General features: G+C 43.6%; 1 protein-coding gene across 3 annotated transcripts in view; it reads left to right on the top strand.

Annotated features, from left to right (window-relative positions):
• EGFLAM (EGF like, fibronectin type III and laminin G domains) overlaps window positions 1-23,614 on the top strand; it is a 195,819-nt gene that overhangs the window by 118,946 nt on the left and 53,259 nt on the right. For 2 of the 3 annotated variants that reach the window (XM_055554439.1, XM_055554438.1), the window contains exons 8-12: window positions 14,880-14,995; window positions 15,607-15,925; window positions 17,346-17,446; window positions 18,905-19,005; window positions 21,185-21,329. In XM_055554439.1, coding sequence (XP_055410414.1) covers window positions 14,880-14,995; window positions 15,607-15,925; window positions 17,346-17,446; window positions 18,905-19,005; window positions 21,185-21,329 — 782 coding nt within the window. Of the gene's footprint in view, window positions 1-14,879; window positions 14,996-15,606; window positions 15,926-16,162; window positions 16,174-17,345; window positions 17,447-18,904; window positions 19,006-21,184; window positions 21,330-23,614 lie in introns of those variants that run through there. The other variant, XM_055554440.1, reaches the window with a different exon arrangement.

Below are 23,614 nucleotides of genomic sequence, written 5' to 3'. Positions count from 1 at the left end.
ACCCTGAGCGGCACCCCTGGTTCCTCCTCTACTCTCTGTGTCTGGATTTAATCAATATGCCACAATATCTATTTGAAAACCAGACCAGATGACTCTTGTTTCCATTCATTTTGAAAACGTTTCTTGGGCACAACTAATCTCATGTCTCAGAGAGAGGCTGGCTTGCTACTGCCACAGACTCTCTATGGAGTTTTCAATGAATTGTTGGGCAGGATTAGGGGTTGGATTGAGGGCCAAAACCAGCCTCCCTTCCCTGATTTAAGACCGGCTTTTATGACAATATTTACAAGCAGGAGTTGTTTTCATCGTGATGGGGCACTGATGGGCCCTCCCTAGCTCAATTACCACCAGCGGTCTCTTCCACAATGTGGCTGTCTTCTGGGGCCGTGCAAGCTTTGGGGTGTGAGTTTGCTCACGATGGTTGAATGTATTTTTCGTGTACTTTTCCTTCCAGTTTCAATGAGATATAACTGACATACCACACTGTAAAAGTTGAAGGTGTACAGCAGAATGATTTACCACAAATACCTCATGAAAAGATCGTCACAGTAAGTTTAGTGAACATCCGTCCTCTTGTATAGGTACAAAGTTTAAAGAAATAGAACAGTTTTTTCTTGTGATGAGAACTCATGATTTACTCTGTGAACAGCTTTCATATATAATATATAGAGTGTTAATTATGTTTATGATGCTTACATTATATCCCTGGTCCTTATTTATGCTTTAACTGGAAGTTTGTACCTCCTGACTGCCTTCAGCTTTCCCTCCTGCAGTCCCCATCTCTGGTAACAACAGATCTGACGCCTTTTTCTGTGCGTTTGTTTTTCTTTGCTTTGGAAGTAGAATCGACTCACAACACTGTGTTTGTTCCTGATACGATACTCAATATAGTGATTTCTATGCATTTCAAAATGAACACCCGTTATGATTTATCCGTGTAGAAAGATGTTACATGACTTAGAGGGTATTATGTGAAGTGAAATAAGTAAGACAGGGGAAGACGGATACTGTGTGATCTCATTTACACATGGACTCTACAAAGCAAAACCAAATGAACAAACCTCACAAAGCAGAAACAGAGATGCAGACACAAAGAACACGCAGCTGACTGTCAGAGGGGAGGGGGTGGGTGGGGAGGAAGGACGTGAGTAGGAAAAGTGAAGAAGAGGTCCAAACTTCTATTCGCAAAACAAACGAGTCACAGGTGTGAAATGGACAGCAAACGTATTTTTAAATCATTTCTATTTCACCTGTGTACAGAGTTGTTTGAGAAAATTTATACACACACTCACACATATTAATTAAAAAGAAATACTATGATCAGAAACCAAATAGGTGACACAATTGTTATGAGATGAGATAGTTAAGTCCTGGATGTCACTAAACTCTGAATTTCCTATTAGCAAAGATGAGAAAGAAACCAAGTTCTGAGAGAACTCTCCATGTGTGACCAAAGGATGCAAACCAATATTCCAGTGAAAATAATGTTTTTTTTCTGGATACAATTGCAGGAAGAAATTACCAAAGGAATAATTATATAAGGAATGTTTAACAATTGTAATGACATTGTAAGGAAAAGAAGTATGTCAAGGCTGTATATTGTCACCCTGCTTATTTAACTTGTATGCAGAGTACATCATGAGAAATGCTGGGCTGGAAGAAGCACAAGCTGGAATCACGATTGCTGGGAGAAATATCAATAACCTCAGATATGCAGATGACACCACCCTTATGGCAGAAAGTGAAGAAGAACTAAAGAGCCCCTTGATGAAAGTGAAAGAGGAGAGTGAAGAAGTTGGCTTAAAACTCAACATTCAGAAAACTAAGATCATGGCATCCGGTCCCATCACTTCATGGCAAATAGATGGGGAAACAGTGGAAACGGTGGCAGACTTTATTTTTCTGGGCTCCAAAATCCCTGAAGATGGTGACTGCAGCCATGAAATTAAAAGACGCTTACTCCTTGGAAAGAAAGTTATGATCAACTTAGTATATTAAAAATCAGAGACATTACTTTGTCAACAAAGGTCCGTCTAGTCAAGGCTATGGTTTTTTCAGCAGTCGTATATGGATGTGAGAGTTGGACTATAAAGAAAGCTGAGCACCGAAGAATTGATGCTTTTGAACTGCGGTGTTGGAGAAGATTCTTGAGAGTCCCTTGGACTGCAAGGAGATCCAACCAGTCCATCCTAAAGGAGATCAGTCCTGGGTGTTCATTGGAAGGACCGATGCTGAAGCTGAAACTCCAGTACTTTAGACACCTGATGTGAAGAGCTGACTCATTTGAAAAGATCCTGATGCTGGGAAAGATTGAGGGCAGGAGGAGAAGGGGAGGACAGAGGGTGAGATGGTTGGATGGCATCACCGACTCAATGGACATGAGTTTGGGTAAACACCTGGAGTTGGTGAGGGACAGGGAGGCCTGGCGTGCTGTGGTTCATGGGGTCACAAAGAGTCGGACGTGACTGAGCAACTGAACTGAACTGACTATAACAGTGGTTTGAATTGTGGTTTTATAATGAGAAAAAAAATGTTTTGCATGACTCATCTCAGTCTCTCTCTTCTGCCTCCTGATTCTAATTGCAAGATCTGAACCAAGCCCTGTCTGATGCTAAGCCAATTGGAGGTTGCTACCTGCACCCCACCCCATCTCCCCAGCCCAAGTCTCTCCCACACAATCCATTTTTCACTCTCTGCTTTTCTAGATCATTCCCATCAGCATGAAAACATGTATTCCATACTCACAGAAAAGACTTCCTGAACCCCACAGCCCCTCCATCTACTGTCTCATTTCTCTGCTTTCCTTCAGGCTAGAGTTATTGAAGCATCTACATTTACAGTTACTACTTTTTTCCAGCCTCCCATTAATCCAGCTCACTCCAGTCTGCTTCCAGTCCCACCACTCATGTGAAGAGCACCAAGGACTCCATATTTCCAAGTATAAATTCACCCCATGAACAGAGAACATGTCATTAAACTTGTTAAAATAATGTTTTAATGATAATGTTTTTATACATCTGACTATTTTATTAAGACAAATTGCTAGTAGTATCATAGAATAACAAAATCAGGTAACTCAAACACTTCATGAAAGTGAAATTGTTAGCCACTCAGTCATATCTGACTCTGTGACCCCGCAAACTGTATAGCCCACCAGGCTCCTCTGTCCATAGGATTTCCCAGGCAAAAATACTGGAGTGGGTTGCCACTTCCTTCTCCAAAGGATCTTCCCGACCCAGGGATCGAACCCCAGTCTCCCACACTGGAGGCAGAGTCTTTGCTCTTTGAGCCACTAGGGAAGCCAAAACAGTTGATATGTATCTTGCAGAAAGAGAAGAGCTCTCATTTTTTAAGCCCTGTTGTCCTCCTAATGCTATGGACTGTGGTCTTCTGTTATTAATAGTCAGTTGAGAATTATTGCTAAACTCCCAGTGAAAACGAATGGTTAGACACTCAGAAAGAACATTGCCACATACCAGATTAAAGCTGGCCTTTCAACAGACATTTTATTTTACATTTATCACGTGCAGAGCACCCTGCAAGAAGATTCGGTTCTTACAGAAAACATTCAGTCATCCCCTCGCTCTCTTATTCAAATGATATGAGCCTGCTGTATATGTAACCCTGCCAGACACTATTGCTTGCCTATCTAAATTGTACACTGCCCACTCCACCTCAGGTCCTGAATAGCCCCACAGAATGTTGTCAGTAAATTAGTATTCATTATTCTCTGAGGTTACAAAGGTTCCACACTTGAAATTTTCAGCACACCATGATGAAAACATGGCCTGAGGTTATACTGCTGTGTTCACAGCCACCTCTCGCATCATGCTTTGCTTATGTATCTCTGCCATCAGCAGGTAGTAGAGAAGCAGGTACCTAACACCTTGGTTTCTGGCCATCTGCTTAGCTTTCCACAGCCCCATTATCTTTAGAAAGGGAGACTCCAGGGGAGTAGGATACAGTGGGTTGTGCTTGGTTGACTAGTTTATGTTCTTCAAAAGACAACTCTCCACAGGGGTTATGCAATTGGTGCCTCCTCTGTGTGTGCCAGCATAAAGATAAAGGAGTCCGGGAGGCTTTGAGGTGAGGGCTCTTGAGGTCATCTGATGCCTGGCATGCCATTCTTGGGCTGTAGTCAAATAAGAGTTTCATGAAGCATGATGAATGGGAAAGAACAAACATATGTGCCTATGGCTGGTTCTTTAGAGCCACTGTCTCCCAAGCACCCCGCCCCTACCACCATAGAATTGTACCCAGGGATTACTTTCATTCAGGTGAAAGAAAAGAACCAGAAGGATTGTTTGTGGGACGGGGAGACCATTTAGCATTCTTGCAGACCCTCCGAGTCCCTGTGTCGCCAAGGCTGATGTTGGGGTTTTGAGGATGCTCAATGTTTCACACTTCCTCTCTTTGTCCATTTTTTGAACCAGTTGAGAAATAAGAAATAAACTCAGAAGATACAGAATGGAATATCTTCCCTAATTATGATAAAGGCTGGATCAGAGAACATTGTTTACTCTTAAGGCACAAGCTCCGTTTTGCCCAGTCCAGCCTATGGAACCCACCTGAGGGAAATTTTGGGCTTGCAGAGAGGTCATTTTTAATATCTTCCCAGGTCACTGCTTTCCACTTGTCAAGGTGGAGAGGGAAGGTGCGGGGGGAGACCCATTTGTCCCCAATTCCTTCCTGTCTCCCAGGTCCTTTGATAGATTAGCTTCACTCTGTTCGGAAATATGGACCAAATGCTTCTACTCAGCATCTGTCTCTACCTCTGTAGGGAGGTGAAAGGTTGGCCAAGCATCCAGCAGTATTTCAGGAAACTCTTCTCCTGACTGCAGCTTCAGGAGTGGAGAATGAGTGTTCCTTTCTCATCCTTCATAAGAGTGGTTAAGAAAAGGGTCCCAAATACAGCCTGGTTCTTATGAATGAAGATGAACTCTGATAAATGATAGCTCACATCATCTAGGAGGCTTATAATGTTGAACAAGGTTACAATCCCCAAGGTGTGTAACTTCGGTGCTGAACTAACTCCTTTTTTCTTTTTTATCCACATAAGTGAAATTCCCTAGTTGTTTCTTTTTCAGACTTCTCTTGGAGTAACAGATGCCTGTAATATGTCTAAATCAAAAGCGTAAACTTTAGGGTCACAGAATGCTAGTGCCAACAGGTCATCAAATCCAATCCCATTCCTTATTTTATTAGAAAACATGAAACCCAAGGAGATTAAATGACTCATTCAAGGTCACACGGTCACTTATGTCAGTCTCTTTCCCAATTATTGGTTTCCATGACTAGGGTATTTCCAACTGTATCATGTTGATACATCAGAGAAAACCGGTATAACCTCTATAAAAACAAGCACATAGGTTTTTAAAAAATAAGTCATCCCGTAATATAGAAATTTGACTTTTGTTTATCAATTTTCCTCATGGCAATAACCCTTGAGCTTGTTTTGTATTCAGTCAATGGTTTGACTATTCTCATCCTAAATAAATGGCTCTTTTTTTAATGTTCTCTTTTCCTAATTAACAAAGTGCCAAGTGGAGAGAGATAAGCTATGCACTTTAATTACAATAACCCCAGGCTATGGGGGGAATGCTTATCACTGGCTTGGACTGTATGTTCTGTGCTCCCTTAGAAAGAGCACTGGCAAAATCTTCAGAGAAGCAGCGGATTTGAGATCTGAGGTGCTGGGGCCATGAGAAAACAAGAGTGGGGTCTTCATTCCAGCTGTCTTCATGCTGCACGGTGTCTCGTCCTCTCTCTGCTCATTTCCTTCCTGTTAAAATGGGAAGTGGTGATGATTGTGAGAGACGAGCTCAGATGGTGCAGCAAGCACTGGAGTGCAGCATCAAGAGTCCATAGGTCAGCTCTGCCACCGATGAGCTGCCTCTCTGGGCAAGTCACATGGCCTCTCTGAGCCTCAGCTTACTCCTCTGTGAAACGGACTTGTTAGGCTTGCCAATCTCCAAGGTCTTTCCGCAAAAGTTAAGATGTCTTTGACTCTAAGACTTTGTAATTCCACATTCTCGTCCCACTCTTATCTCACGCCCTTTGTTTCCCCAAACTGAGCAGTAACGTCTGGCTCTAAAGAGATATGTTACATACAGTGTCAAACAGGAGCAATGATTATAGAGACTGAGTAATCTTATTCATTGAACAAGACATGTCTTATTTTCCTTGTCAAAATGAGCAGAGAGTCTGGAGTCATTTGTGTTCTCATCATGGTACCATTTCACAGCAGTGGCAATGGTCCTTTCCTTCAAGGAAGAGTTTCCTTCCTAGGATGAGTTAAGGGGCAGGACGAGGACTCAGTTACCTGCACCCTATCCCTGGCTCCACTATATCCATCTGGCTGAGGTGCCTTGTATGTTTGGTGTCGAGACATTTGTATGCTAGGGTATTGTGGGTGTCGAATTAAGGGTCATTCAGCCTGCTTCTGGTATTGACTTTTCCGCTCATGAGATGCATGACCTTGTATTAAGTTCACATCTCTTCTGTGGCCTGAGTTTCCACATTTATGAAATGAGAATTTTGGACCTCATGGTCTTCCAACTCTAAAGAGCTAGTTCTGAGCCGGGGAAAGAGACAGGAATGGTGACAGTCTGGGGAGAATGTTTTTGGATTGGGGGCAGCGTCTCACCACACAAGGATTTGTCCCCAATATTCTGCCTCTTAAACAGACCTGAGCAGGCGGGCTAGGACAGGGCAGAGACAGACTGCCACTGTCGCGCGTGCTGTGGTGTGAGTGTCCCCATGCCTGGTGGAGGTCTTAGCTGTTGGTGTATGTGTGAAGCATTAGTTAAATGGAGGATAGGGAGGCATATCCAGAAATCTAAAATATAGTTCCTGCCCTCAGGGCATTCACATTTGAGTTGAGAAACACAAGGATTCCAGAAAGTGTAAATACCATTTTAAATATCCATTGAGTTCATTAAACTATGGATGCTTATTCTGAGCTCAGGATTAGAGACATATCTGTGGTTGAACAGCCCCACCGAGGAGAAGATGGAAGAATTGTTCTATAGGACTTGGCAGCTCCATCTTTTCTGGAGTCACCATTTTTTCCCCAGAGTAGTCTGATGTTCTCTTTTTAAAATATTACTTGATTTTGGTCTTTGGATGATACACATTCAGCTCTGTCTCTACAGAGTGCATGCAACTGGAAGGGTAGGTAAACTACGTATTATGATACAGGAGAGGGGAAATTAGGTGATGTGGAGAAGAGCGTTAACCAAAGTCTCAGGGTAAGAAAACAAGTTGTGTTCACGAAACAACTAATAGACCAGTTTGGCCATTGAGACTTTGGAAGAGGGGAAAAAAAGAGTCAAACTACAATTTGGAGTCAGATCATAGGTGGCATGTGAGTGAAATTTGCTCAGTCCTGTCCGACTCGGCAACCGCATGGACTGTATAGTCCATGGAATTCTCCAGGCCAGAATACTGGAGTGGGTAGCCTTTTTCTTCTCCAGGGGATCTTCCCAACCCAGGGATCGAACCCAGGTCTCCCACATGGCAGGCAGATTCTTTACTAGCTGAGCTACAAGTGAAGCCCAAGAACACTGGAGTGGGTAGCCTATCCCTTCTCCAGTGGATCTTTCCGACCCGGGAATCGAACCGGGATCTCCTGCATTGCAGGCAGATTCTTTACCAACTGAGCTATCAGGGAAGCCCCATAAGTGGCATAATGTAATCAAAAAGAGACTAAGGATGAAGTTTACTGTCTGTGTGCCTTTGAGCAAGTTATTTAATCTTTCTCAGTTGATATCTCCACATGGTAAAATGTTAGTAATAATACCAATTTCACAGGATTTGGCAAGGATAATAGAAAGAATATATGCACAGCTCCTGGCACAAGAAAAATGATAAATAAATGTTAATTTTATAAATCCCAGACTCCTCCACAGTGGTTTCTTCTCTTACAGGCAATGGGAAAACAGTGACCAGGCAAACCTGGCTTCCGGTTAGGCCAGACCTAACTGAAAAAGTTGTTTGTTTTTTTTTTAAAGACAGTCTTTTGATCTTAGTCAAACCGCTTAACTTCCCTGAATTCAATTTACTTATCTGCAAAATGAAATCTACCAGACTTACACTGCAGGATAATTGTAAAGTTGAGGAATGTATGATGTGAAGCACCCAACAGTACCTGTCTGTATGAGAGAGGCGGTAGGCTTCAGTACACAATGGAGATGGGATAAGGGAGGAAAAAGAGGAGCTGTGACCTTTGTTGTTGTTCTGTGTCTCAGTCGTGTCTGACTCTTTGTGACCCCATGGACTGCAGCATTCCAGGCTTCCCTGTCCTTCACCATCTCCCTGAGATTGCTCAAACTCATGTCCATTGAGCTGGTGATGCCATCCAACCATCTCATCCTCTGTTGGCCCCTTCTCCTCCTGCCTTCAATCTTTCCCAGCTTCAGGGTCTTTTCTAGTGAGTCGGCTCTTCGCTTCTGTGGCCAAAGTATTGGAGTTTCAGCTTCAGCATCAATTCTGCCAACGAATATTCAGGGTTGATTTCCTTTAGGATTGACTGGTTTGATCTTCTTGCTGTCCAAGGGACTCTTAAGAGTCTTCTCCAACATCACAGTTCAAAAGCATCAATTCTTCAGCGCTCAGCCTTCTTTATGGTCCAACACTCACATCCAGACATGACTACTGGAAAAACCATAGCTTTGACTATATAGACCTTTGCCAGCAAAGTTTTCTGCTTTTTAATATGTTGTCTAGGTTTGGAATAGTTTTTCTTCCAAGAAGCAAACGTCTTTTAATTTCATGGCTGCAGTCACCATCTGCAGTGATTTTGGAGCCCCCCAAAATAAAGTCTGTCACTGTTTCCATTGCTTCCCCATCTATTTGCCATGAAGTGAAGGAATGGGATGCCATGATCTTAGTTTTTTGAATGTTGAGGTTTAAGCCAGCATTTTCACTCTTCTCTTTCACCTTCATCAGTAGGCTCTTTAGTTCCTCTTCACTTTGTCCCATAAGGGTGGTATCTTCTGTTTATCTAAGGTTATTGATATTTCTTCTGGCAATCTTGATTCCAGCTTGTGCTTCATCCAGCCTGGCATTTCGCACGATGTACTCTGCATATAAGTTAAATAAGCAGGGTGACAATATGCAGCCTTGACATACTCCTTTCTCAATTTTGAACCAGTCCTTTGTTCCATATCCAGTTCTAACTGTTGCTTCTTTACAAAAGTATACAGATTTCTCAGGAGGCAGGTAAGGTGGTCTGGTATTCCCATCTCTTTCAGAATTTTCCACAGTTTGCTGTGTTCCACGTAGTCCAAGGCTTTAACTTAGTCAGTGAAGCAGAAGTAGATGTTTTCCTGGAATTTTCTTGCCTTCTCTATGATCCAGTAGATGTTGGCAATTTGATCTCTGGTTCCTCTGCCTTTTCTAAATCCAGCTTCGACACCTGGAAGTTCTTGATTCACATACTATTGAAGCCTAGCTTGGAAAATTTTGAGCATGACTTTGCTAGCATGTGAAATGTGTGCAATTGTGTGATAGTTTGAACATTCTTCGGCATTGCCTTTTTTTGGGATTGGAATGAAAACTAACCTTTTCCAGTCCTATGGCCACTGCTGAGTTTTTCATATTTGCTGGCATATTGAATGGAGCACTTTAACAGAATCATCTTTTAGGATTTGAAAAAGCTCAGCTAGAATTCCATCACCTCTGCTAGCTTTGTTCGTAATGATGCTTCCTAAGGCCCACTTGACTTCACACTCCAGGATGTCTGGCTCTAGATGAGTGATCACACCATCGTGATTATCTGGGTCATGAAGACCTTTTTTTGTATAGTTCTTCTGTGTATTCTTGCCACCTCTTCTTAATATCTTCTGCTTCTGTCAGGTCCATAGTATTTCTGTCCTTTATTGTGCCCATCTTTGATGAAATGTTCCCTTGATATCTCTAATTTTCTTGAAGAGATCTCTGGTCTTTCCTATTCTATTGTTTTCCTCAGTTTCTTTGCATTGTTCACTTTATTTAGTCTCCAAGTCATGTCCGACTCTTTTGCAACTCCATGGGCTGTAGCTCTTCAGGCTCCTCTGTCCACGGGATTTCCAGGCAAGAATACTGGGTCGAGTTGCCATTTCCTTCTCCAGGATTGTTCACTTAGGAAGGCTTTCTTATCTCTCCTTGTTATTCTTTGGAACTCTGTATTCAGATGGGTATATCTCTCCTTTTCTCCTTTGCCTTCTGCTTCTCTTCTTTTCTCAGCTGTTTGTAAGGTGTCTTCAAACAACCATTTTGCCTTTTTGCATTTCTTTTTCTTGGGGATGGTTTTGATCTCCTCCTGTACAAGGTTACAAACCTCCATCCATAGTTCCTCAGGCTCTCTGTTTATCAGATCTAATCTCTTGAATCTATTTGTCATTTCCACTGCATAATCATAAGGAATTTGATTTAGGTCATACCTGAATGGCCTAGTTAGTGGTTTTCCCTACTTTCTTCAATCTAAGTCTGAATTTTGCTACAAAGAGTTCATGATCTGAGTCACAGTCAACTCCTGGTCTTGTTTTGGCTGACTGTATAGAGCTTCTCCATCTTCCACTGCAAAGTATATAATCAATCTGATTTTGTGATCATTGAGATTCTTGAATTCTTAACCAAAGAGCCTGGACATCTATTTTGTAGGCAGTGGGAGTCTGAAAATGTTTTTCCAGGTAGAGCATTATAAGATGAAATGCAGAGAATCTTGACATTCATGAGAATAGTATCTATGTAACAATGACTAGAATGTGTAGGGTGCAAGAGTGAACACCCAGGAGGTACAGAGACCCATCTACTGAAGATAAAATCCATCTCTCTCCATGCATGTGCTATATTAATTCTTTTATTATCATTTGAGTTCTTTCTAATGAAATTCAGCAATTGTGAAAATATAAAAGAGACAAAGATAAAATCGAGAGTGAAGAGGGTGAGAAGAAAGAGACAGGGAGAGAGATAGAAAGATACAAAGATGCAGAGAGACAGGAGAATGGGGAGCTGTCCCCGGCTTCCTGGATGCTTGTGTGTAGACATCTGGCACACAGCTGTGCTGGCTGGATGCAGGTGGTTTGAAAGAATTTGCATCTAGGTATAAATCTGGCAACAACAGGCTTGAATTTTCAGCTGACATGTGGGCTGCTTTAAATAAAACTAGGAAATTGGTGTGGAGGTGGTGAGAAAAGCTCCACCAAGACATGCCTCATACCTGAGAAGAGGACCTTCCCTGCCATCTGTGGATCACCTGCTGACCATGTGCTCCTCTTCCTATGACAGGAGAAGATGTCTGGCCAGTGGTGTGCCCACTGAGCAGGCTTCCCACACTCCCTTTCTGTCATTTCCTTCAGTTCCATGGTCAATCTGCTTGCTATTTTTCTTAGAGGAGGGTGAGTTTGCTTTTATGAGAAAGATGTTTGGCTTAATTTATTCTGAAAGCAGATTTGTCTTTAAGTTCAATTTATGTTTTTAATGTCATTTTTCTTTCTTTTTACTAATTATTCAATAACTAATGAGCATCAGTGACCTACAAAAGTGAGTTTCTGTTGCCAGAGTTGTTACAGCCATAAGGTTCAGTACATGGTTTGTCTGAATCAGGGAAGGCAGCTGGTACCTGTGCTTACCCCCAAGCCACCAGGAGGACATGGGGGCGCTATGGAGCAGCACTTTAAAAGACCCTCAGACTGTGGGGGTAGGGCTTCCTGTGTCTAGCCTAAGTCCTGACTTTCAGATCAGTAGATTTTTCTGAATGACAGCTGAATAAAACCATTAATCTGACCATCCCCCAAGGAACAATAAGCTGTGTTGTCCCCTACAAGTTTTTCTCAGCCCACTTTTCAGTTTTGAAAGATCTTCCTGTTCTATGGATGGAAATGGTTGACACCCAAGATGTCACATGGGACCCCTTTTTTTTTTCTGGATGTGTTTGCTGTAGTATAATGTCTCTTTCTTATTTTAAAGAACTTTTAATGAAATATCTCCTACATCAAAAGTATATTTAAACATATATTAGTTTATGCTTTTGTATAATATATAAATGCTCATGGGTATAAAGTTGGCTTAAAGCTCAACATTCAGAAAACAAAGATCATGGCATCCGGTCCCATCACTTCATGGGAAATAGATGGGGAAACAGTGGAAACAGTGTCAGACTTTGTTTTTTTGGGCTCCAAAATCACTGCAGATGGTGACTGCAGCCATGAAATTAAAAGACGCTTACTCCTTGGAAGGAAAGTTATGACCAACCTAGATAGCATATTCAAAAGCAGAGACATTACTTTGCCAACAAAGGTTCGTCTAGTCAAGGCTATGGTTTTTCCTGTGGTCATGTATGGATGTGAGAGTTGGACTGTGAAGAAGGCTGAGCGCCGAAGAATTGATGCTTTTGAACTGTGGTGTTGGAGACGACTCTTGAGAGTCCCTTGGACTGCAAGGAGATCCAACCAGTCCATTCTGAAGGAGATCAGCCCTGGGATTTCTTTGGAAGGAATGATGCTAAAGCTGAAACTCCAGTACTTTGGCCACCTCATGTGAAGAGTTGACTCATTGGAAAAGACTCTGATGCTGGGAGGGATTGGGGGCAGGGGAAGAAGGGGACAACAGAGGATGAGATGGCTGGATGGCATCACTGACTCGATGGACGTGTCTGAGTGAACTCCAGGAGTTGGTGATGGACAGGGAGGCCTGGCGTGCTGCGATTCATGGGGTCACAAAGAGTCGGACACGACTGAGCGATTGATCTGATCTGATCTGATCCAGCATCTACCTTAAGAAATAGAATATTTTAGAGTACTTTCAAAGACCCTGTATGTCAGCCTCATTCATAGTCCTCTTCTAACCTTTCCCAGGTATTTTTGATCATTGCCTTGTTTTTCTTTTCTTTTTTAAAAAATATTTATTTGGCTGCATCAAGTCTTAGTTGCAGCACCCAGGATCTTCAGGGCATCATGTGCGATCTTTTTCATTATGGCTCACAGGCTCAGTAGTATGGCATATGGGCTTAGTTGCTCCACCTCATGTTGGGTCTTAGTTCCCTGACCAGGGATTGAACCCACATCCCCCATATTGCAAGGTGGATTCTTAACCACTGGACCACTAGGGAAGCCCCCTGCTTTCCTTTTCTTAAGAGTTTACATTACATACACAATGGGTCTTCCATATTGATCTGTGGTTGGTTGAAACCATGGATGCAGAACCTGCAGATACCGAGGGCCAGTTGTGCTCTGGCGTTTTATGTAAAGAACTTGAGCATCTGCAGATATTGGTATCTGAGTGGGTCCTGTACCCTAACCCCAAACATACATGTATGTTTGTGTTAGTTGCTCAATCATGTCCAACTCTTTGCAGTTCCATGGACTATAGCCCTCCAGGCTCCTCTGTCCATGGAATTCTCTAGGCAAGAATACTGGAATGGGTTGCCATTCCTTTCTCCAGGAAATCTTCCCAACCTGAGGATCACACATGGGTCTCCTGAATTGCAGACGGATTCTTTATCGTCTGAGCCACAAGGGAAGTCTGCATGTGCATATGTATCCTTAAATAATATATAGTTTTTCTTGCTGCTGATTTGTATGTAAGTGGCATCAAACTGGTATGTTCCTTGGCAACTTACATTTTTTTTTTGCATAAAACCATGTGAGATTAAACCATGTTGATGCATTAAATGCCTCAACTAAATGTTCATCCATTGCCTCAACTAATGCTTCAATTAAATGTTTATTCTTCTTCCCTGTTACATAGTTTTCCACTCCATAGATATATTTAAATTCACTTATCCATTCTCTGTTGATAGATATTTGGGGTGTTATTATAAATAGCAAATTTAGCAGGTTCTTTTTTACTATTATAAATTATGATGTTGCAAATTGTGTTATGCTCCTGTCTCCTGGTATACATGGGAAAGATCTTCTCCATATTTTGTAAGTGGGAGTGAGATTGCTGGGTCAAAAGGTATGAACATTTTCTACTTCATTTAGTATTTCCATGTGTTTTGCAAAGAGGATATACCAGTTTACACATCTAACATCAGAGTATGAGTCACCATTGATTCCATCCGTGGCAATACATTTTATAATTTTAATTTTTAATTATGAACATATGATAGCATATTTACAAGAGACTTGAAAAATACAGAACAAAGTTACATATAGTTCCACCATATGTTACAATTACTTTTTTCAAGTAGATAAATTAAGGTTTTTAGTTGGAGTTTCAATATCAAAGTCTCAAAATTAATAGAATGCATGTACATTCTATTATTACTTCTCTGTAATAGAAGATTCTTCTCTTCTATTACAGAGAAGTAGGATGACATAGTAGACCTGAAAAGCACTATGAACCAATTCAACAATTAAGATTTATACAATTTTCACACAACAGTAGGATACAAATTCTGTTCAAGTTCCCATAGACTGTAAACTGGGAAACACTGGAACATATCCAGGGACATAAAACATGGTGCACAAATTTCATGGTCTAAAGGTAGAAATACATTTTTTTTCCAGGCCCTGCTGTGCAGCATGTAGGATCTTGGTTCCCCAACCAGGGGGTGAACCTGTACCCCCTGCATTGGGAGTGTAGAGTCTTAACCACTGGGCCACCAAGGAGATCCCCTTGGCAATATTTTTTATTATCTGACTTTTGTCTTTGCCAGTCTTGTTGGTATAAAATGGCAGCTCTTTCTGCTTTTTATGGGCATTGCCTTGATTACTTATGAGATTAAATGTTTTTCATATTTTTTGCTCAATGTTGCTTCCTTTTCTGTGTGGAATTCCTTGTGTGTTTCTGATGTATCTCCATCCATTCATTACGGCTGTGTATGGGCTGTGTTAGGATAGAAAAGGGAGCAAAGCAGGTGCTGACTGCAGGCTGCTGCTTTCTCTACGAAGGTCCCGAGGAGTCAGGAAGTGGGCGCTATGGACCCCATTATGCAACCGACACAGAGGCTGGCGAGGATGATGACACATTTGAAGACGACTTAGATTTGGATATTTCCTTTGAGGAGGTAACAAGAAGTCCTGCTTTATAAGCCTGGGTGTTTTTGTTTCCTTGCTGAACAAAGTGGTTTAGTCAATGGACCACAAACATCTTACTTAAGAGTTACTTAAATTGGCTCACTTAAATTGGCTCATTTGCTTCTAAAACGTATTTATTTCCTCTGACTATTAGTCTCTGGGTGATTGTAAATGAATAGTAACTAGATATCAACTATGCTGATGTTCTAAAGTCAGCCTCTGCTTGTTGACGTCACCATTTGTCAAAAGCATATTTAGATTCCAAGCAAGTGAAATTTTATAAAGTCAATATTGATACAGAAATGAACAATTCCTTGAAAAAGTAATGTGCCTTAATGATGCTGTAATAAAGATAAATCATGTAATATCAGTTTTAGCACTGATTTTCTGAGTAATACAGGGGAAGGTACTTAAAATTCTTGAACCTGAAGTTCTTTATCCATAAACTGGAGTCACTACGATTTGCCGTCTCTATCTCCCAAGGTTTGGGGAAATATCAGAATAACTGTAGTTTCATGCATTAGACATCAGCCATAAATAAGGCAGTCTAATTACTGTGCTCCATGTTAATCCTGAACTTCTTTTCCTTCTCTGACTTTAGGTTAAACCACTTCCTGCTATCAAAGAAGGGAATAAGAAATTTTTTCTGGAATCCAAGATGGCACCTAGACCGAACCCAATGACTGTTTCTAGGCTTGTCCCCCCAACCGCAGCCTCTCTCCCCACAGCTGCAGCGGCCCCCCAGCCCACCCCAGTGGACAGGAAAGGAAAGCATGGTGTGGCTATGATGCCAAGGCTTTTTGACACGTCTTGCGATGAAACTCTTTGCTCTGCCGACAGCTTTTGTGTCAGTGACTACACCTGGGGGGGCTCTCGATGCCACTGCAGCCTGGGCAAAGGTGGTGAGAGCTGCTCGGAAGGTGGGTGCGTGGGGATCGATGCCACTGCAGCCTGGGCAGAGGGGGTGAGAGCTGCTCGGAAGGTGGGTGCGTGGGGATCGATGCCACTGCAGCCTGGGCAGAGGGGGTGAGAGCTGCTCGGAAGGTGGGTGCGTGGGGATCGATGCCACTGCAGCCTGGGCAGAGGTGGTGAGAGCTGCTCGGAAGGTGGGTGCGTGGGGATCGATGCCACTGCAGCCTGGGCAGAGGGGGTGAGAGCTGCTCGGAAGGTGGGTGTGTGGGGATCGATGCCACTGCAGCCTGGGCAGAGGTGGTGAGAGCTGCTCAGAAGGTGGGTGCGTGGGGATCGATGCCACTGCAGCCTGGGCAAAGGCGGTGAGAGCTGCTCAGAAGGTGGGTGCGTGGGGATCGATGCCACTGCAGCCTGGGCAAAGGCGGTGAGAGCTGCTCAGAAGGTGGGTGCGTGGGGATCGATGCCACTGCAGCCTGGGCAAAGGCGGTGAGAGCTGCTCAGAAGGTGGGTGCTTGGGGATCGATGCCACTGCAACCTGGGCAAAGGTGGTGAGAGCTGCTCAGAAGGTGGGTGCGTGGGGATCGATGCCACTGCAACCTGGGCAAAGGGCGTGAGAGCTGCTCAGAAGGTGGGTGCGTGGTGGAGTGGGTGGGGATCGATTCCACTGCAACCTGGGCAAAGGGGGTGAGAGCTGCTCAGAAGGTGGGTGCGTGGTGGAGTGGGTGGGGATCGATTCCACTGCAACCTGGGCAAAGGGCGTGAAAGCTGCTCAGAAGGTGGGTGCATGGGGGAGTGGGTGGTGGGCTGAGCCTACAGGGAGCCAGAGAGCAGTACTGCAGTCCACAGAAGGTTCCTTCTAGTCCTTTTCCTAAGATAAGCCCTTTCTTCCATGTTTTAGTTATTAAACTAGCTAGTTAGCAATACAGGGCAAATGTGAGTCTTCCGTTGCTTCTAGTTGAATAGCAGCCGTATTCCTGTATGTACCAAACATGTAGTCCTTTTGGAGCAATGCGTAAATCATCCCAATGGCACCTTGGGGGTGGGTTTACTTTTGTGACACCTCTTCTTCAAAAAATACAGCAGAAATCTGTGCATGAAGGTTAAGAAGGATACTAGTCGAGCCAACGTGTATTACACAGTTGTGCAATGTGAAAGTAGGTGTCAGTGGCCTTAAAGCCACTGATTTCTTTTTAGAGTGGCAAGTAACAATCTCCAAAGATCTGATTTCTCCCTAAGAACTTCAGAAGCTCAATACCCCCAGGAATGAGAATCCTAGGGGTAAAGAGTAGAAAAATGAAGATGGTAAGCTAGGCTTAACAGACTATTGGGATTTTTACTTAATGATATCCAAGCAATGGTGTTGTGTATTGATGTTTTGCATTTGAAGAAGTGAGCAAACAGCATTCTTTTGTCTTTTTCTTTTTTCAGATATTGTTATACAGTATCCTCAGTTCTTTGGTCACTCCTATGTAACCTTTGAACCTTTGAAGAACTCTTACCAGGCATTTCAAATTACTCTTGAATTTAGGGTAAGAAGGATTAATCCTTTTATGAGCGCCTGTTGGGCACCGTCACACAACAATGTGCTGCATCAAAGGGAGAAGGAGAAGGGGAGAGGAAGCAGAGGGTAAACCCACTCACAGGGCAGCGAGAACGATGGGCACATTTGCACACTCAAGGGCTGCAGCAAAGGGAGAGTGGGTTGTGTATGTTACCAAACTATGGAAATGGCTGGTCTGAAAGTTCCCAAGGAGAATGTTTGGGTTCCAGCCATATTGCTCATGTCAACCTAAAAGTTGAGAATTACGTTTCATTCAGCAGATTTGCTGAGGACTTGAGCCCAATTGCTGAGGACCTAAAGGGCTTTCCTGACAGCTCAAATGGTAAAGAATCTGCCTGCAATGCGGGGACCAGGGTTCAGTCCCTGGCTTGGGAAGACCACCTGGAGAAGGAAATGGCAACCCACTCTAGTACTCTTGCCCAGAGAATTCCGTGGACAGAAGAGCCTGTTGGGCTACAGTCCATGAGGTCCCAGAGAGTTGAACCCAACTGAGTAACTAACACTTTCACACTTTAAACCTAATAGCTCTGAGAGCCTATTCCCTGGGCATAATGTCCTCAAGTCCATCAAATAAAACATAATTCTCAACTCTTAGGTTGTGCCTTTTTTTTTTTTTTTTTTTTGCAGTTGACTTTCATAATCATGACCAGGCCAGGATTTCAGAAGGCATAAATGCATTCTTCATCCCCAAATCCCTTTTAATGGAAGCCCAGACAACCTTCCTTGTTATGACCGCACCTGCACAGATAGAAAAACAGCCATAAGCAACCCTGGCGCTGGCGACGGCCCAATAGATGCTCTTCACTGAATCAGCTGCAGTGCCTTCAGCTCAAAGGGGTTCTTTTGGGTATCTCAGATGACAGGAATAGGTTTGGAGATATGGAAACAAGTCCCCTTTAAGGGCAGAGTGTTGAGAATCCACAAGATGACTTGTCCCAGTCTAGGACAGGCAGCATGGGTGAAAACCAAACTAGTCCATGGGCTGCTTGTATTGTCTTGTTCTCCTAATGCAAGGAAAGATGCAAATCTGCTTGGGAAGAAAAAAAAAAAAAGGAAAAACTGGAATGCTCTTTGGTGAGAATAGAATTTGACGAGGATGAGAGGAGCCCCTGTGGGACCACAGCCTCTGTGCCCACGGTTCCCTGGGGCTCTGCTGGTGGGTCCAGCAAGGGTACAGAGTGGGTCAGATATGGGACCGCCTTCCTCTCACGTCACTGCCAAATCCTCATACACTGTTCATGTTGCTGCCCCTTGTTTATTGAAAATGAACTAGAACTGTGTACCTGGGAATTAATTGGAGTCTGCATGCTTGTAAATAGGACCTCATGGAGATGCTCGAGTTTCGTGTCCATGAGTGTTTCTGGGTGGCCCTCTGTGGAAGAGGAGGTGCTCATTATTCGTGTGGCTTTTGTTTGTTTAATAACAGGCAGAGGCTGAGGACGGCTTACTGCTCTACTGCGGGGAGAATGAGCATGGCAGGGGGGATTTCATGTCCCTGGCTGTCATCCGGCGCTCGCTCCAGTTCAGGTAACCTGGCAGAAACCCCTGGAATGTTTAATACTACCCTACAATGTGTTTTCCTTTCTGTACTGTGAACAAAACCTATACTCGATTTATAGTGTAAATAAAGGAACTGTGTGTATTATGGAGCCTGGACCAGTCTACTAAATACTGGGGTATCAAGATAGCAGGGTAACCTCTGAAATTTGAGTCTGGAACCTTGTGATCATTCATTCACTCAACAGCAAATGTTTTCTTGAGCCCCCACAGTGTACCTGGCACTGCGGCAGTGCCTGGGGATGCAGCAGTGAGCCAGAGCCCATCAAGTTCCTTCTTTCCCGGAGCTCTGGTGGATGCGATGGGAAGAAGGCTGGGACCTTCTCCTTGTCCCCTGAAGTAGATTCAGCTGACAGCCATGGAGCCCAGAGAGGAGCCCACAGCCTCCTGGAGGTTCCTAGAGACTCAGACCGTATCCTCATCTTCCCTCCAGACTGTGATGGACTGTTTGACTTACCTCCTCTGCCCCGATCATTTGTGTCCCAGTGCATCTTGGAAGCCACCCACCTTTGGTTTCTGTGTGGTTTTCTGGAGGCAGAGTTCTGTGGATGTGTTTTAATCATCCTCACAGAGGTGTACCTGGGACTATTTGATGAGGTCAGCCAAGTGCTTCTCCATGGCTTACTGGTCAACATCCCCATGGTAACATTCCCTGGTGACCTGACCTTCAACAAGTGACTTAACCTCTCCCACTCTGTGTTACCTCCCAGGGTTACTGTGAGGATTAAATGCAGTAATACATAAGAGTACTTAGAGCAGTGCCTGAACCATAGCAAGCACTCAGTAAGCACCAACCATTATTGTTTTTTGATTATTTCAGCACCAAAATTACTTTTGGTTAAGATAGATAAGACTGTCTGTGAAGCGTTCCACATGGGGTAGAAAATTACCCCTGCCCCCTGCATGCTTTGCTAAATGCATTGCTTGATGGGAGATTGAGTTCAGCTAGTAGGATCCAGGGCAGTGGTCCCTAACCTCGTGGGCTCTAATGCTTGGAGTACCTGAAGGACTCTGCTAGCCCTGCTGGTTATTTGCTAGTAGCAGCTCTCCATCTCTGCAACTCCTACTGTGTGATTCTGAGATCACCCCCTCTAGGTCAGCCAGTTCTGCAATGCCTCTCCAACCCATTCCTGTCCATTGAGGATCAGGAGACAAAGGGAGGCCATGAGAAGCAGGCTGCAATTAGTGCACATCCTGGAAAGGACAACACTATATGTCATGGCCAGTGTCCCCCTCTGACAGCCTCAGGACCCGAGGGGGAGGTGCTATGGTGGCTGCTTAGAACTTGGCTGGAAGGGGTCAGAATTCTAGATGTCAGGTGTAGTGACCGGAGGGCACCCCAGGACATACGGAGGTTGGGGGAAAAAAAACAAGAATAATGCAACTGTCTGAGAATGCTCCTTCTCCACCCACACCCGCTCTGAGCCACAGCTTCCCATGGAAACCACACCTGCCCTCAGGCCCAGCTGAACACAGATGGCAGTGCTGCCCAGCTTGCCAAAATAAGTGTGAAGACCCATTTTGGGTTTTTTTTTTCTTCAACATTTTATTAATATCATGGAGGCTGTCATTTGGGAGTTGTGGGAAGTCCCCAGAGAAATCCCCAGACACAGAGTGACTCAAGCTCTATTCTCCTCACCTTGAATCCATGTTTAGTATCCGGCCATCTCTGAGAAGGAGAGAGAGGATCTTAGCTGCCCAGGATTCTCTGAGTTACAGAGAAAGTCGGGTTAAAGGAGGCCCCATGTTGAAAGATCCTGCAGGCAGATTAAAGACAAGACTGAGGTGGTCCTAGGGAAGAGGCGTCTTTCTAAGGAAGTTTTTCTGTGTGTGGATTTAAACCCATAAGCCTAGCTCTGAACAGACAGGCTCTTAATGAAGCTATTACTGCCCTGGAAATGATGTCCATTGAGTCTGAACACAATAGTGAGCTTCCCTGGTAGCTCAGCTGGTAAAGAATCCTCCTGCAATGTGGGAGACCTGGGTTCAATCCCTGGGTTGGAAAGATCCCCTGGAGAAGGGAACGGCTATCCACTCCAGTATTCTGGCCTGGAGAATTCCATGGACTACACAGTTGCAAAGAGTTGGACACGACTGAGCGACTTTCACTTTCATTTTGATCTAAGAGTTTTCTTTTCTTCCCCCACAGGTTTAACTGTGGAACTGGGGTCGCCATCATTGTAAGTGAGACCAAAATCAAACTCGGGGGCTGGCACACCGTTACGCTCTACAGAGATGGGTTGAACGGGCTGCTGCAGCTGAACAATGGCACCCCAGTGACGGGCCAGTCCCAGGTGAGTGGGCGCCTCATTCGCACCCTCCCGCCCAGCACTCTGGGATGGTCCCGCTGCAGAGAGCTGGCAGATGGACTGTTGTGAATGGTATACTCAGGCAACCCAGCTCTGCCAGCTTTTCCATTGAGGGTGGGCTTTCAGGGCTCATGTCCATCCCACACCTACTGAGGAGGGAGACTGAATATGCCGACATCGTGGCCCTGGGTGCAGGGACATGCAGGAGGTCTTGTACCTGAGGATATGTTCTTTTTCTACAAGGACATCAAAGCGGAGGAAGACTCCTGTTGGAAGAACTGAAGCCTTTATTAGTGCCAGACACAAAGCTTGCTTTTAAGACAGAGCTGTCGTAACCCTGTGACTTTAGAAAATCATCCCGAAAGGTTCACTTGGTTCAATATGCAGGCATAATCTATTCATCCACCTTTTTTGGGGCCATGATTATAGGAAGTGGTAAAACAATTTAACTGTTGGGCTACTCAGCAAATCACCTAGGTATTCACATATTTGTCATGCTCTGAGCAATTTTAGGACTGTGTTTAGAATAAACAGTTTGGATTAGCAACCTGCCAAGGAACCAAGTCTGTAATTATAATCAGGCAGGTGTTTGTATTCTCTGAGGAAAAAAGTAGCAAGAAAGCCTTTGTGTATATGTGTGTAGCTTTCTCCTTCCTAGGCTCTTCATATTCTTTGCTGACAAGGCAAGCTGTATAAAGGGTCATGACTTGCTACTAAAAAAAAAAAAAGAATAGAAAAAATAAACCTCATCATTTGGATCCCAGTGTTTGCAAAGGAACAAGAATACAAATGTAGTCAATGTGAATCCAAGAAGATCATTATACAGATATGCATATATTTCTAAGGAAGGGAAAGAGAGGATAAATGCACTGCAGACTCAATAAATGCCAGAACAATGGGTCTACTATGGTTAAAATTAAATTTGATAGGAATAAAGAAGCTTTGAACTTGGGTTCAAAATACTAACCTGAATACAAGGTGGAGAAGCTGTAACAGAAGTAATACATGTATGAGTATTATATGGTTTAAAACAAAGAAATTCAATGAAGGTAAATAAATAGGGCCATATGATAACATGCTAAAGAAATTATAGGTTACATTAATAAAGGCATAGCATCTACAAAAATGGAGGTGATGATCCTATTCTATTCTGGTGCCTATGTATATAGTTTGCAGTGCTCTAACAGTTGGGAAGATCCCCTGGAGTAGGAAATGGCAGCCCACTCCAGGATTCTTGCCTGGAAAGTTCCATGGACAGAGGAACTTGGTGGGCCATAGTCCATGGGGTCAAAGTCAGTCAGACATGACTGAGCATGCACAACAGTGATTCTAATCCTCAGATAGAATTGCCTTCAGAGTATATGATTTATTGAATATAATAATTAATTACAAAAGGTATATAGTTTTGTGGATACTCAGGGTAACATCTGCCTCTCTACTACCAGGATTTGCTAAGCAAGTTGTATAAGTCAGACTGCAAGTATAGAGTGTTTAAGAAACTGTCTTGAGAGATAGTGATCTGTTTTAAGTCAGGGTTCCCCCAAAACAGACCTGAGTTGATGAGTCTATGCAAATGATTCACTAAGAAAGGAATCCCATAGGAAACCTGCGATAGAAGGGATTAAAATGAACAAGGGAGGGATAGAAGTCAGCAAGAATGAGATCTAAGGCAAAGTTTACCAGGATCTGGCATTAGCCTGATCCTACAGGGGAGCTCTGGAGTGTAAGTTGTACCTCAGAATAGTGCCAACCCAAAGCAAGGGGGTTGGACTTTCACAATCACCCATTAAAACCTGTTAAGAGCTGTGCTGAGGGAATGCAAATTCTAGTACCACCAGTTCTTTCCATAGGCAGGCAATACAGGCTTCAGAGACCCAAAGGTAACCCTTATTAGAGGAAGATAAAGGCTAGGCTCAAAGACTGTTATCCCGGATGTTGTGAAGGGAGCCTCAGAGGAGCTATTCACCCCTATGGTGCACTTAATGCTCCAGAAAAGAAGAAAAGGATTTAGCTGTTGGGCTCCTGCTATGGTCCTGGATCAGGGAATGGGGTCAGAAGGATGGGATGAGATGAGGATGGGATCCAAAAGAAGTAAATCCTGAGGATCTTGATGAAATAAGCCAACCAGGCACTCAATTCACCTAACAAAAAATGTAAATAATTAACCTTTAAAATCCACTGTAAATACTTCGAAGCTGCCTAGCTTTTAATACACTATTTATAAATGATTCTTATCTATTCATTAGAAAAGATAAAGCAATGAATAGATG

Source organism: Bubalus kerabau, chromosome 18 (genome assembly GCF_029407905.1).
Source record: "Bubalus kerabau isolate K-KA32 ecotype Philippines breed swamp buffalo chromosome 18, PCC_UOA_SB_1v2, whole genome shotgun sequence".
NCBI lineage: Eukaryota > Metazoa > Chordata > Mammalia > Artiodactyla > Bovidae > Bubalus > Bubalus kerabau.
Note: the sequence above shows the minus strand (reverse complement) of the source record. Positions and strands in the feature narration are given on the sequence as shown.